Source organism: Haliaeetus leucocephalus, unplaced genomic scaffold (genome assembly GCF_000737465.1).
Source record: "Haliaeetus leucocephalus isolate CR32 unplaced genomic scaffold, Haliaeetus_leucocephalus-4.0 Scaffold752, whole genome shotgun sequence".
Classification (NCBI taxonomy): Eukaryota; Metazoa; Chordata; class Aves; order Accipitriformes; family Accipitridae; genus Haliaeetus; species Haliaeetus leucocephalus.
The window spans coordinates 2,100,880-2,115,083 of record NW_010973188.1 but is presented as its reverse complement, the minus strand read 5'-3'; the positions used below and the strand labels follow the sequence as shown (position 1 = coordinate 2,115,083).

The 14,204-nt window shown below is 47.9% G+C and overlaps 1 protein-coding gene across 1 annotated transcript; it reads right to left on the bottom strand.

Annotated features, from left to right (window-relative positions):
• Positions 1–4,176: 4,176 nt before the first annotated feature.
• MRPL14 (mitochondrial ribosomal protein L14) lies at positions 4,177–7,653 on the bottom strand. Its single transcript, XM_010581168.1, has 2 exons — positions 7,343–7,653; positions 4,177–4,832 (listed from the first exon to the last, which is right to left on the bottom strand). Exons 1-2 carry the CDS (start codon positions 7,414–7,416, stop codon positions 4,466–4,468), a joined length of 441 nt encoding a protein of 146 aa, XP_010579470.1. The 5' UTR covers positions 7,417–7,653; the 3' UTR covers positions 4,177–4,465.
• Positions 7,654–14,204: the final 6,551 nt, after the last annotated feature.

Here is a 14,204-nt window from a genome sequence, read left to right as displayed (position 1 = left end):
GCCTTGGTCTCCAAGCAGATGGAAGACATCAGCTCCCCACTGCATCCCTCCACAATAATCTGTCTCGCCTGCTTCCTTTCGGGGACACCCCTTCTCATGGCCAGCTAATCCCCAGTGCTCGCCTGTCTCTTTCCAGATCCCAGCCCTCACCAGAGAGCCCTGTCGCATGTCTTTTCTGAGCAAGCATCTCCCCAAAGGCCATCTCTCCCTACCCATGCAGGATGTCCTAAAAAAAGACCCCTCTCCCCCAGCTCCCATGGAAGAAAGTCTGGGCACAAAGTCCCCACCATCGCCAAGGGAACAGGCACCCTCTTGGGAGCTTCGTCTGTTGCAGACCCCATATCCAAACACAGGGGAGTGGACGCTAACCCAGGGACCCAGTTGGAGCTGACCAGGGAGGCACACTGGTAACAGGGCAAGAAGACCCTGGGAGGACTCTGCCTTTGGCTTCCCCTTCCCTCTCCAGTGGGTGGCAGCTCTCCCAGAGGCTGCACAGGAGATGAGAGAATTCCTCCTAAGCACCGTCTCACGCTGGGAAATTTTCCCATTTACCATACAAAATCATGTTAATGGCAGAACAGTAAACATAAATAGGGAGCAAGGAGAGAATGACCTTCTGACAGCAGCTGAGGTAGGTGGTGTTTTGGTTTTTCTTCGCTCCGCTGAGGGAATCATCCCACCAGCCTGCAGTCATCCTTCAAAAAAAGGACCTGCAAGAATTGCTACCCACAGAGGAAATCATATCTGATTTCCTAGCAGGATAGATGCACAAGGAAAAGCCTCCCATTTGGGGGGAGCTCAGTCTCAGGGAGATCCCAAAGAAGGATGCCACAAGCTAGAGCCCAGGAAATCCAACAGCTGCCCCCAGGACACGACTGCCTCACTGCTCAGAAGGCTCTGGCACATCCAGAGCAGAGCGGGGACCAGCCTGGAAGTTGAGAACAAGCAGGTATCATCCTCTATGCCAAAACAAAAGACAGGACCTGGAATACAGGGCCTGCTTGAAGGAGAAGAGAGAGAGCCTGGAGAACCTACATCAGACTGGGCCACTGGCAAGGCACCATCCATCTGCTCCCACCTGTGCAGGCTTTGCTGCCAGAGCAGCGCTGAGGCAGTCAGGGGCTGACCATCCCACAGCCTTGGTGGGGCCGAATTCAGTCAGACAGGTGGGAGCAGGCTAAGGGCTCACCCACGAGACAGGCCAGCCCTTTCCCCTCAGAGAGATGCTGCTAGAGGCAGCGCCTGGAATTTGCCAAGCACAGAGCTGTCACTGTGGGCTGGGGATTTCTGCCGAGGCCACGTTCCTCGTTAGGGAAAGACGGGTAAAAACTGCAGGAGACACTCTACAGGATATGCTTAGCTTAGCTGTCTGCATGTCTGCTTATTAAGCTCCAAGGTTAAGGATTTAGTTCCACATATCAGTTTACTTAGAAATAAAGCATTGCTTCACATTTTAATCTCAAGTATGCTGCATTGTCTTGCCTGCTTCCTCTCATGCCCTCTCCCCACGACCCCTTCCCCAGTGAAACGCTGGAAAGTTATTAGCAAATATTCTGTGAAATATTTAATATCCAAACAGCGGGATCCGTGCATCCCATGAGAGACTCATAGCACTTATGGTCAGGACAAGAAAAACAAGGATTGTTTGCAGGCCCCCAGGTCCTACTGGGAGACACTTTGAGGCTGGAGTTGTTGCCAAGCAAAAACCTCACAGAAAAGCAGCCCTTTAGATGAGTTATAAACCAGGCTAGCTGGGACTGAGGTATTCCAGCTTGCGATGGACCCCACCTCCACTGTGCCCACAGCCTTTGCACAGAACTGAAATACCCCGTGCAAGTGCCATTTGAAAGTATATTTTCTGGCCCTATGTTAGTGGAAGCCATCTTCCTCTCTTGTTCTCAAACGGATTTACATTGAAGAAGTCTGAGCTCCTTCTGTCTGCAGGAAGGGTATGACAGACATAGCAATTGGCTTATGATTTGTTTATAAAAAAACTTGTAAAAGTATTTGTTTATGCGTTTATCAGGGTTGGGGGACTTTCAAAGGTTGTGAAAGGTTTCTAAAGCAAAACTGCAGAGCTGTTAAGTGGCATAAACACTTTCCCTAAAAATGCATAAAAGCATAGACCCTTTTTCTACTCAAAATACTTTAGCCTGCTACTGGGATCAGCTTTGAAAAAGCTAAAAAACACACCTAAAGTGGCTTGTGAAGATTTATCCGCTCATGGCAGGGCACAGTGCTGACTTTCCCACCCCTTAGCCCAGCTCAGGTAAATTCAGCACCCTGCAGCCCTACACAAGGCTCCCCCGGTGCCAGGATTGCACCTGTGCACCCAGCACTCGCTAAAGCCCCTGGATCTTGACCAGAGCCTAGTTAGTCCCACACCCCCGGCCCGACTCTGCTCCTGAAGCCGTGGCAGGCCCTGCCTGGTGGCTGGGAGCCACCAGAGACCCTGGCCTGCTGGCAGGAGGATGCCAGGGCCAGGCAGGTCTGCTCCCCGCCACCTGACTCCAGGCATCAGTGCACCCACCCGCCTGGCTCCCCATGCCCGCAGGGCAGGCACTAAGCATCAGCAAAGGGCTGGGAAGCTGCTAACAGAACAGCGCCCATCCCCAAAAAAGTGCCCAAGGAGCATCCCGTGCTGATCCAGGAACAAATTCAACTGGGGAAAAAAAGGCAGTGAGTCAGGCCATGCCATGGCCCTGTGACATGGAGGCAAACCCCACCCAAGGCAGGGAGGCCAGTCACACTAATCGCTGTGACTGGCATGCACAGTTTGTTCACCATCCTGCTTAGCAAAATGCCATAAACATCACCTCTGAACATGGAAAGTTCCTCCTGGAAGTTGACTGCACCCAGATAGACTGGAAAGACTGACATCAGCCAGGCGAGCGTCTGCTCGGCTGCTGTGGCAGCAGGCAAACACCTGTGAAGCAAGCAGGCTGAGGGCTTAAAGGCAGCGCCTGAGGGGTTCAGGAGGACTCAGAGCAGCAGACTCAGTATCCACCAGCCCATGGACAACAGCAAACAAGGAACGTGCTGCCAGCAGCAGTCGATCCTGCTTTCCCACAGAACTGGGCAGCACATTGGCTTGGGCCCCTCCAGCTCACAGGGAGGTTTTACTAAGCGGGATAGTGCCGTTAAAGGTCGAGACTGAATTTAAACTCAAGTGTCATCTTACCTGCGTTACCTGAAGTAATGGAGCACAAGGGAATCCAGGGCTCACGTTCTCCATGGGCAACAGTGGAGAATATAGGGCATATACATCTGCCAGGAGTAACTAGTTGAAGTGTGGAATAGCTCAGCACTGCAGTCTTCAGATCTTCACACCGGGGCAATGCAGGGCCAAGGTAAGGAGCTTTCCCAGCACAGCAGGGAGGGGAGGAGGAAGGACAAGGCACAGCTAGCTGCTGCTGCCACCAGACCTGTGAGAAGTCAGCTCAGGGGCCTGAAGCTGGCCAGACTCCCACTGGCTGCATCCCCTGCACCCTCTTCCCCCGCACTGCTATTTCTAGGAGTGCTCTGCCCCAATGCCCCTTTACCTGCCACAAGCGCCAAGTTTCTCTGCTCAGCTCCATAGAAAGGCAGCTGTTTGGCTCCTGGATCACAGCTGGCCCTGAATGCAATACAATAGCATTTGCCTTCTATTGTGCCCTAGCTTAGGAAGCTGGACAAAGGCAGCCTCACCAACCAACATCGCAATATCTGACATGGTCCCAAAAAGCAGTCCAAAAGGAAGCTTCTTTCTGTGGACTTTTCAGTCTGAACCCAGGCCTTGCATTACTTGGAGAACATGATTTCCTGAGGTTGGTCAGGTGGAGAGCATAGGCTGCATCTCAAACCTACCCCATTCACCTCCCCTTCCTACCTCTGCTTCCCCATCTCTGGCATACCCTGTTCAACCACACACCACTGAAGTTTGTAGGCCACCATGCTCTCCCAATTCTGATTCCTTCTGAAGACTTTTCTTAGGCCAAGACGTAGAAAGTAACCCTTTTAGTGAATGTGCCCAAGTCAAGAATAGTTCATTATATATCCCTCCTACTCTATTACATGTGAATCCATTTTGTAGACCCCAGTGTCAATGGGTCAGGGACTGCACTTTGCGTCTTGCTCCTGGGGAACTGGGAAAGGCAGAAATAGGGAAAAGAGAGCATCAGCAGTACAAAACAAGAAGGATTTTCATGTTCTCATTTTAATGATTAGAGACCAAATTAACACCACTGGAGCAGTAAGGGTGAAGGACCATTTCCCAAACACACTGCAGTTGTTCTGTGAAATAAATCAAGCTTCTTTTGGAGAAAACCAAGGTATTTCAACATTTAAACTAGCTGCTTGTAATCAGGAAGGGAGACTTTTGATGGACCTCAACTTTTTCACGTTTCACCATTTTATAAAAAAGGACCAAGGAACTGCTACTGTATGAAAGGATATAAACAGGATTGCCAGAGACCTTTCTTAGCTTTCATACAAAGTTGCGAGCAATGGCCAATACTTTGGAGAACTCTCCTTCTCTCTGTCGCAGGATATAGGGTATCGGTGTTTTTATTCTAGTCCCTATTGGATTTCCATTGTCTTCTATGAGTACCACATTGTTGGAATCAAATCTAGGTGTCATGGGGGGGCCAGGCATCTTATGCCCTACAATTAAAGCCTTCTTCTTTTCTCCTTTGATAGCCAGAAGGATCGTATCTCCTACTTTGCCAACTCCGGTCTTGTTATACACATGGATACATTTTGGTGGCCGGTGGTACGGCGTGTTCCCCAAGGCGCTGTTGTCCACCACTCGCACGCGGGTGAGTTTCTGTATTGCTCGGCATGCTCCAGTGATGCTAGCAAAAGACAGGAAAGAATGAGAGACAGATCTCCTCAATCATCCTTGGGGAGCAAGGGCAAACCCAGCACAGGATCTTGTCATTACACAAAGCACTCGGAAGGCGCCAGCAACAAATACATACCATATGGGTGATGCATTGACTGCTTTCAATGTGCTCTTTGAAAGCCAGATGCTACTTTGGGCTTTGCACACTCCTCACTAAATGTCAAACATAAAACAACCGTTCTACTCTGAAACACGACTAAAAGATGGCGTGAAGAGTGGCTTGCATTTACTGGGCTTTTTAGCAACTGCAGATGATTCCATTCAACTTCAATTTACAAGCAAAAAAATGTGCCTGCTTCTGCTACAGTCTACAGGAAGCTAAGACTCAAGTCAGGCTCTTTCAATCTTGTACACAGTCCCCAGCAATAAGGACTTTTCTGGCCCATCTTCTTTTCAGTGAAGCCTAGGAGGGTCCCCCATCTTATTCTGCTCTCAGTGAGACCTCTGAGGTCCTGCTGTGGCTGTGCTAAGCTGCCACCAACTAGAATCTAACAGGTCATCACCTTCCCCATGTGGAAGGAACCCAGAGGGATGCAGTCTCTTCTGCATCTGCTCTGTGGGATTACCAGGAGTAAGAAACAACAGAAATAAACTGCACAATACTAAGTTGTTAGAGCTCACTCTGAATATGCTTGGGAACAGCAGGAATAAACAGAAATAATTCAACCCCCATTATAGTAACAGCTATTCTTTTATCCAGTAAGCTCAAATTCAAGTGATTTGTTGCTTCTCTTCAAAGGACGCCCAAACACAGACCATCGGAAAATCAGGAAGATCCTTTCTACTACTAAACAACTGCTTTGCAGTAAGGTACTGGAAACATGCTGGCCAGACAGCTGCAGATATGCCAAGCTGCTATCAGCTGAACCACTCAAATAGACAGCATATGGAATCAAGCTAACTGTTCACCTCATTTTGCAGAGCAGAAGCATATACAGTGAATAAAGACCAGTGGGGACCATCAGCCCTTCTTGAAGACAAAGGGCCTGTATTTGTAACGCTGCCTGGAAGAGGAGCAAGCCATCCCCTGTGTATCAACCACAGTGTGGGTGGACATCAGTTGAAGTAGACATTTTTACATGCAGTAAAGGAAGGCCAGCTGGGTCAGTCTGTGTTAGTCTAACTGTTCCAGAGGTCAAGTGCTGCCTTTCAAGATTTGTTTCCCACAGCAGAGGCCTACCCCAGCTTTCCCCTACAAAAGGGCACCTCTCTTCTCTCTCAGAAGTTGCTCACCTTTGCAAGCAGCTACCCTCTCCCATCCCCTGGCAGGGACTGTGGTATACCACACTCTCTATCCTCTGCCTACCAGCTGTGGCGGCACAGCAGGGAAAGCAGAAGGGAGGAGGCTGGAAAGAACAAGAGTGCTGTCACAGGAAGGAGAAGAGGAAACCTAGGTGGGACCAAGTCCACAACGAAGCAGTAGCAAACAACTATAAGTGTGACTGCCCTGATAACCACTTGACAAGAGTAACTGCACAAGGAGGACTTTTTCTTTCCCCTCCTTTTTTCATTTCTGCCACAGTCTTGAAGCAAAACCCCACCACATCCAAAGCAGGCCCACCACAAAGAGTGCGTTTCCCCATTAAGACTGCTGATGTCCTGTAGCACTGCTCACATCTGTGGACTTTGCCTCCCTCCCGCTGTCAGCATATATATATCCTCTAAATGTCTACTGGCCAATGCTCTCATGCAGCCCATTTACAGAGAAAGCCAGTAAGACTTACATACCTCCTCGAGATAGCTCCTGGGACTGTCACAAAACCTAGCCCTGAGCATTGTCTTAATCCCCTCTCCAGACCACAGTCATGGGAATGACTATTCTCACCCTTTAAACTGAAGCCCTGACCCTTCAAAGAGTTATATGCTAGAGATTCCCCGTACCTGCACCGAGTGTACTGTGGGATTAGGCTCTAAGCTTTGTGCAATGCATCGTAAAATATAAGGTCCATAAATTTAAGAAGCTTTAAATGCCTTGAGCCTCGAACAAGGATGAAAGTTAACAAAATGTACACTGTTAAGGTACAAGGAAATAATTTTTCAGGTTACTTTTGCTCTAAATAACTGGAATGATAAGTTCTGGAATAATTTTTAAAATGTAATTGGCTCTGCATCAGCAGGGGCTGGCTGTTGCTTTTTTGCACACGGCTGAGAAACACAGGTGCTTTTAACTTCTGCTTGCAGGCCCTTGCATCGCCCTCAAAGGTTTAAAAGCCTCCTTACACACATATGAAAATGCAGAGTTCAGACCACGTTCAGACTGCTAGGAACCTGCATATGTTGTTGTGTTTGGGCTCACTTTACAACCTGTGAAGAAACAACTGTGAGATTATTTTTTTTCTATTATATTATCCTTTTTGAATTACAAATACTATACCTTATGCTTGACCTACTTAACAGCATCTCTTTCAATGAGGAAACTCTCCCAAGAAAACAAAAGCAAAAGCAAGATTTGACTATTACCTGAAGTGTCGCTGGATCACCGTACTGCTTAGATGGGTTAAGGATAAACCCAATCGCCTATTCAAGAGAGCCATTTGGATTCTGGTAACCCACCCTGCATAAGAAACAAGAGAATCATGAACTCTGGAAAATGGAGAAAATTTGTTTTACTTCCCTTCCCTTATGTGAATCACATGCTAGAGCCTCAGCACCTCTTTAGACACTGCAATCCACAGCACACAGAGTGGTAACAGCATCCACGGCACACTACAAAGCAGATCAACAATGCCTGCCTGAATTGAGGAGACAATATAATTCAGATGCGTATCCTACAAAGCAAACCAAAACAGCACCCCAACTGCAGCAGAGCCAGGTTACAAGAGTAACCTCTGACTGAATTTATGACACCCTCTTCCCTGACTACATCTATGGCTGTTCCCTAACCTCATTCTGTCAGACTGATGGGGACCAGCTTGCACAGGCAATCACACAGGCATATCTGAACCCGGATCACTTGACCAAACATTGGTTAGGGAGCGACAACCCAGGCAGCTATGCTGGCAGATCCAAGTGAAGGGAGAAAACAACAGGGACCTACAGCCAGTCCTCTTTCCAGCCAGCTCAGGTAGAGCTAAGACTTTCCATCTGACTGTAACTACTGCTGTGTGACACTGCTTGCTTAGACCTTGGCAGTGTAACCAACACATGCTCTGCTTCTCTCCTTTCTGAAGTAAACATTAAAAATACATTGACCTCTTATCTCCCTTTGCTAGTTCTGATGAGCTTAGGGCCAAACTGTAGCAGTACATTGTAAAGCCATTTTCTTAACTTTTATTTTAAAACCAAAGCTGACCTAACTTCTCTAGGGAGAAAAAAACTACCCACAGAGCCTTCCGACAGGTGATGCCACAGCTGTTCTTATTAAAACCAAGTAAAGCCCAGGCTAAATCTTCACTTTCTCTTTATTGTTTTTATTTTTCCCCAGTGTGTTTGCTTACTTGGGGATACAAGTGATTTTTTGGATTTGCAGTTGTCCTACAGAGCAAGCGTTACCTGACAGCAAGATGAGAAGCACTGAGATGTGCACCACAGCAATTTTATATCAGCGTTCCCTGAGCAAAGTACAAGATACATGGCAAACCATCTCACCTGTCAAACAGGCAGGTTTGGAAGAGAACAGCAACAGTCAAAGCTTACATTTATTTGCTAAACAAAGCCACTTTTCAGGGGGTAGAAGATCTCCAAATGAATTCAGAGCTTCCCCACACTGTCCCCTCTCTGAAATGACACTCCAAGAAGGCTGTGTATTTGCCACAACTCCTGACCTAGCTGTGTGATCCTAACGAAAACAAGGCCCTGCAGTATCTACAGTGCTGCTGGCAATCAAGGTCCAATTACCCAGGCCTTGCTGCTGCTAGGATTTCTAAGCAAGTTCAACTGCATTGCCTTGCTGTAAGCCCACACTCTGCATTGGCAGGGAGGACAGCCTGTATCCCATTCTACACTTGGGTGTACTGTTTCCCCAGGTGAAACTCAAACCCAGTGGGTAACACTGCTCCTACTTCCTCCAGAATTGCACCAAGGCTTTGGTTTGGATCCCTCTAGAAAACCCAAACAAGTAGCAGCAAGTTGGCCTCTCTGTTGTCTTTGCTGGACACTTCTTGGGGAGTCCAGCTGCCACTGTCACCCCCATCTCTATTCCCCTGGCAGGCATGGTGGCCTTGGTGGCAAGAGAGGGTGGGCCTCCTCATCCTTACCACTACGTAAAACGGATAGGAGAGGTCTGCTGGTTTGTGGCAGGGCAGGCACAGGCGCACATTCTGCCTGCTGCCAGAGGGACAGCAACGTCAGGACCACCATAGCTAGATGTGCTCAAGGCCACATGTCAGAGTCCTAAAGCACTGCCTAAACTCTGAACTCACTCCCCACTCCTGGGAGGAGTCACCATTTGTTTCTACCCTGTGGCAGCAGTGAAGGTTTGAAGTTACAAAACTACCAGCAGAAGCATCAACACCATTAAGCGTCCAAGGACTGTTTATTTTTCCAGATGACTCAGTACCCCCTTCTTTGCTAAGAATTATTCCTCGGCACATTAAGATGTGTCACAAACTAAGAAACTTTGTATGATTGATTATTTGGTATGAAGCACCCTGTTAGGAACTGAGTAAACAGGGGGGATGCTTCCAATTAGCAGGAAGGTCCAGGGTGGAAGGAAGAGAAGAATGCATCTGTGGCGTGGAGTACAGCATTCAAGGGTGCAAGTGGGTTCACGAAGAGTGAATCACATCTTCAGCTATCATAACATGCCAGCCTCCCTTCTAGAAATGAACAGCCAATAGTTTGGGTCTGTCTCCAGGTGCTCCTCTACCAGACCCAGTCCCAACTTGCTCCCTCTGCGGCTGCGAACTTGACCTACTCAGCCCTCAGTTTTCCTCTCTGTGGAGTGGCTAATTACTAAACTAGACTCCAGAGGGCACAGAAGCCACTCACTCTGTCACACTGGGTGCTGCCACACAAACACTCTGAGGTGGTGCCAGTTGAAGAGCCGCTATAAAGCGATGACAGCCATCGGCCCCAGTGCACCCGGCACCTCTGTCCTTCCCAGCACTGAGGCTGCCTTACACCAGCAGGCCTTAAAAAGGCTCAGAGGAGGCTGCACTTAGCACAGGCATGGGGAATGCACATGACCAGAGTTTGCTTCTGAAGGTGGCTCTCCTCAGGTTGTCAGGTTTCAGTGCTTGCAGGTGTATGGGAAGAGTACTCACATAACTCTCAAGCACCGGAAAATTTGCAGGAATTCTGAGAAGTCTGCTGTTGATATTGCCCATCTGATACAGGAGTGCACCCTACAATACCCTGGATGGGCAAAACACCACTGCTGCTTAGTACTTAGTCACTAATACACTCCTGACCAAGGAATTATCTTTGAAAGGACTTTCGGAGGTCATATAGTCCAATCTCCTGCTCAAGCAGGATTAATTTCCAAGTTGTTCACGCTAGGCAAGAGCAGTATTTAAATGGACACTATCCTAAAATGAAAGGTCCAACACAAAGACAACTATTGCTATAACATCAGCCACGCGTAGCTGCACCAAAGCAGTGATAAAGAACTGTGCAGAGAAAACTCTCTCCCCATTCCTACCCCACTGCCCCTAAATTCTAGCAGTGGCTCTATCTCATGGTTAGAGAGACTAATTTCTTAAAATGAGAATCACAGAGATGCTTTGCTTCACTCCACAACCTGTTAAAAGTTAGCACAGACCTCAGACAGAGTTCAGAGTAAGATTCAGAAAGGGGGGAGGAGTTTGTTAATCAAATATTCACTAAAATGACCCTATTTCTACTTACTGACTAAGTCTAAGCATGCAAGAACCTGCTGCAGCAAACATTCCCTTCTCAAGGGCCCTTCAGCCTTACCCCATTCAACGCAACAGATCACCATCAAATTCCAACACCGCACAACAAAGAAACTCTTCACCAGTTATAAACCTCCGGAAGTTATTTACCCACTACACCATTTTCAAGTGCCATACTAAAGCTACCGCCTTCACCATTTTTACTTGAGATTAAAGAACTAACATATTTACTGCAGTCTTGAGTGATTTTTGAACGGAGGAGTTCTGGAAAATTTCATCCCAGCTAACAGAAGCAGGCCACATACAGTATTTTCATCAAACGCATGCAAATGCACAAGTAGACCACTTCAGGGAGCTGATACAAAGCAAGGACATCTTCCAGATAAGGACAACAGGATTACATACTCACTTTGAAGCAACGTCAGGGCACACAGTAGCAAGAAAGGAAGCCCTGTGTCCCCTCAGTACACATTTCCACCACCTCCCTTATGCTGGCTCTAGCATTCACGTAAATCAGTCACAGTTTTCAGCTACATCAGTTCCCTGATCCAACTCATCCCGCAGCTGCATGAATGCTGGTACGAGGGAATGTGGCAAAACACAAGACTGGGACTTCTTTCACTGCCAACCCAGACTAACATTGTGACAGTATCTCCAGAGAAACACCGGGAGATTTGGACGAGAAAAGGATCTGTTTCATTTCAGCAAAAATACTGATGTGCTTCACAAGAATGGTCTGTATGAATCTGCACTATTAACACAGCCGTAGAAGCACTAAAAAGGTCTGTGTCTGAACACTCAAGAGGCCAGGGCAAGGGCTCTGACCAAGTTTTTGTCAGTGTATACCCTAAAAACCAGTCAAGGTGCCGTTCTTACCCTGCCTCCATCCTAGAGTGAATGTACTTTTAAACAGTGCTGTTACCTAGCAATCCAGCATTACTTTCCTTTTTAATCACAAGTTTTGGAAATGACACCTGCTCCCTATATTCCCAAGATCTGTAGTTCCACAACTACTCAGCTATGTCTTTTCCTTCTTTCTGCTAGTAATTCATCCACACAAACAGGCCCCAGGGAAAACCAATGGATGTCACACAGCAAACGCTGAGGCCTACTACTCAAAGCCTGCTGTCAAACATACAAAATAAAACAGGGAAAAATATTCTTCCCTTTAATAGCAGTAACCTGATCTGCACAGTCAGACAGTGGGGGCCAACATCCCCTTTATTATTCCAAGAGACCAAAAATAGACATGCTGTGGGCACCAGAAAGATTTGAACTGCATCTGTCATCCATCATTAAAACGCAGGAAATAAATCCAAGACAATATGCACGATGCAAATACCTAAACCCCTACTCTGCCACTGCAGGTTTATTTATAGACTCTCTGCCAGGGTGAGCTACAAGAGCCAACTGTGAACTACGGGACTCAATCCATTCACAGCTTTCCTCATAAAGGAAACGATGTGATTAAGGGCTTGTGTGTGTTAAAAATACACAAGATATTCATTACCAAGACATAATTGGTTTTACGTTAATGACAGCCAGAAAGGCCAGGATTCACAAAGAGGAATTAAGCCTTTCTGAATTCCATTTATGAACAGGATTAGCTATTAAACAGGATACTTATTGATCAAAGTTACCAACAGAAACTCATTACAGGTACATCTGTTAACAACTTTGAAGCAAAACACACTAACTTAATTTTCCAGATCACAGTCAGGAAAGGCAGATAAAAAAAAGAGCTAAATACCTTTAATGGAAAACTTACTTTTGACATTTTAAGTATGCAAAGTCCCAACACTAAGGTACTTATGGCTCTTATCATTCTAGTATCCAAGCACCTTAAACCATAAATATTCATATTCACAGCACTGTACTAAAATAGAGAGGGATTATTCCCAGTGCACCAGCAGGAAATTAAGCTACAGAGAGGACAACTTCCTGTGTGAGGTCAAAGGAAAGGTGCAGTAGAGCAGGTACCTAACCCCAGCAGCTCTGCTCTGGTATGGTCTGTGGGGCTGGAGATGAAGACCAGTGAGGTCCCTCCCTGTCTCTGCCTTCTGGAATTACATGTGAATTCAGAGAACTACCCACATTCCCATAACTTAATGCCGCTATCACCTCTCAAATGTATCTTTACTACTTCTGAAAGTATTGAGGTCTCAGGAACAGGACAATAGGTGGCAAGCCACAAGACCAGATTCTGTTTCCAGCCCTGACCTCGGTAACCAAGTCCCAACCAGCAAGGTGTGATCACAAACCAGATAGCAGTAACTGTGCTGGGGGTAGCTGTGGCCAGGACAAGGACACAAACAAGAAGGAAGAGAAGGTGGGCAGCTGTGGCTCAACCATAAAAAAACAAGTCAGGAACCAATGACCTAGGCTAGTTGTTCACAGAACAAAGAACGATAGTGGCTCCAAGCCTTCTTGATAAATCTACACCAGAAGACGATGCCTAATACAGACAGAATTCAGGCTTAAGAGAAACCTGACCTGGAGACAAAGGCGCAGTCATGCCACAAGGCAGCAGAGAGCAACCTGCAGCTTTGCTGGAATAAGCCTTGCTTCTCACTCAAAAACTTCCCTTAACTCAGCTTCTCTCCTTCCAAACAAGACCCTCCCAGGTAAGTTTGGAGAACTCTCAAACCAGACAAGTGAACACAGCTCAGATGAGCATCTGTGTCCTGCTTTTAAAAAGGCTGCCCACCTGTCTGCTTTTACTACAAGAAGTCCTTCATGCTTATAAGAAACCTGTCATGCTGTCTTCTTCCCCAAATTGCCTCCCCTTACTCACTGGACCTCCAAAGGCGTTTTTTGGAGAATAACCAGCAAAGCACAGACTAGCGCACACACTTCCTGAGTCCCCATGACACACATGAGTAAATGCGGCACTTGTCAGGACACAGGAATTTTGGTCCAACTTTGCTGCATGACTACTCATACCCACACAAGCCTAATCCCAGCAGCACAGCCCTGCATGAATTCTGAAGCAAATTAACACTCTGAAGGACACACGCGCAAGAGTATCAGAATAGACTCTGTGTTCTCCTCCTCCCGGAGGCCAGACAGCTAGGGCACCGGCTGGAGCCCAGCGGGGACAGAGGGCGCTGTCTGTCGGAGAGGCAAGATGCTGCCGGTCACCCCATCTGCAGTGCCGCGTATGCAGGCAACACAAAAGCTCCAGGCTCCGCACAGCCCAGGCTGTGTCTCCCGGCAGCTTTTGCAAGGCGTCACAACTATCTGCCCCGCTGCGTGCCACTCCAACTCGGCCGCCGTGCCGTCTTCGAGGCCGGCGCTTCTCAGCCTTTTAGGGCAGCAACCCATGCTCAGGGTTTAGACGTTTCAGGCCCTGAGCACAGACCATCAGCGACGCCTGCAAACGGCTCCCTATGAGGGACGGGCAGCAGGGCGGGTACCCGGGGGAAGGGACGACCCGGACGGCCCAGGCGCCGCAGGGCCCACACGCGAGCGCGGCCCCGCACCCGCACAGCGGCCCGCTCTCGCCGAGCCCCGGCGCCCAGGGGCCG

Excerpts from the sequence above, each read along its gene's own strand:
- MRPL14 (XM_010581168.1), bottom strand. The coding sequence starts at position 7,416 with ATGGCTCTCTTGAATAGGCGATTGGGTTTATCCTTAACCCATCTAAGC. Across the intron at positions 4,833-7,342 it reads GTGATCCAGCGACACTTCAG|CATCACTGGAGCATGCCGAG; the intron begins GTAATAGTCAAA and ends GTCTTTTGCTAG.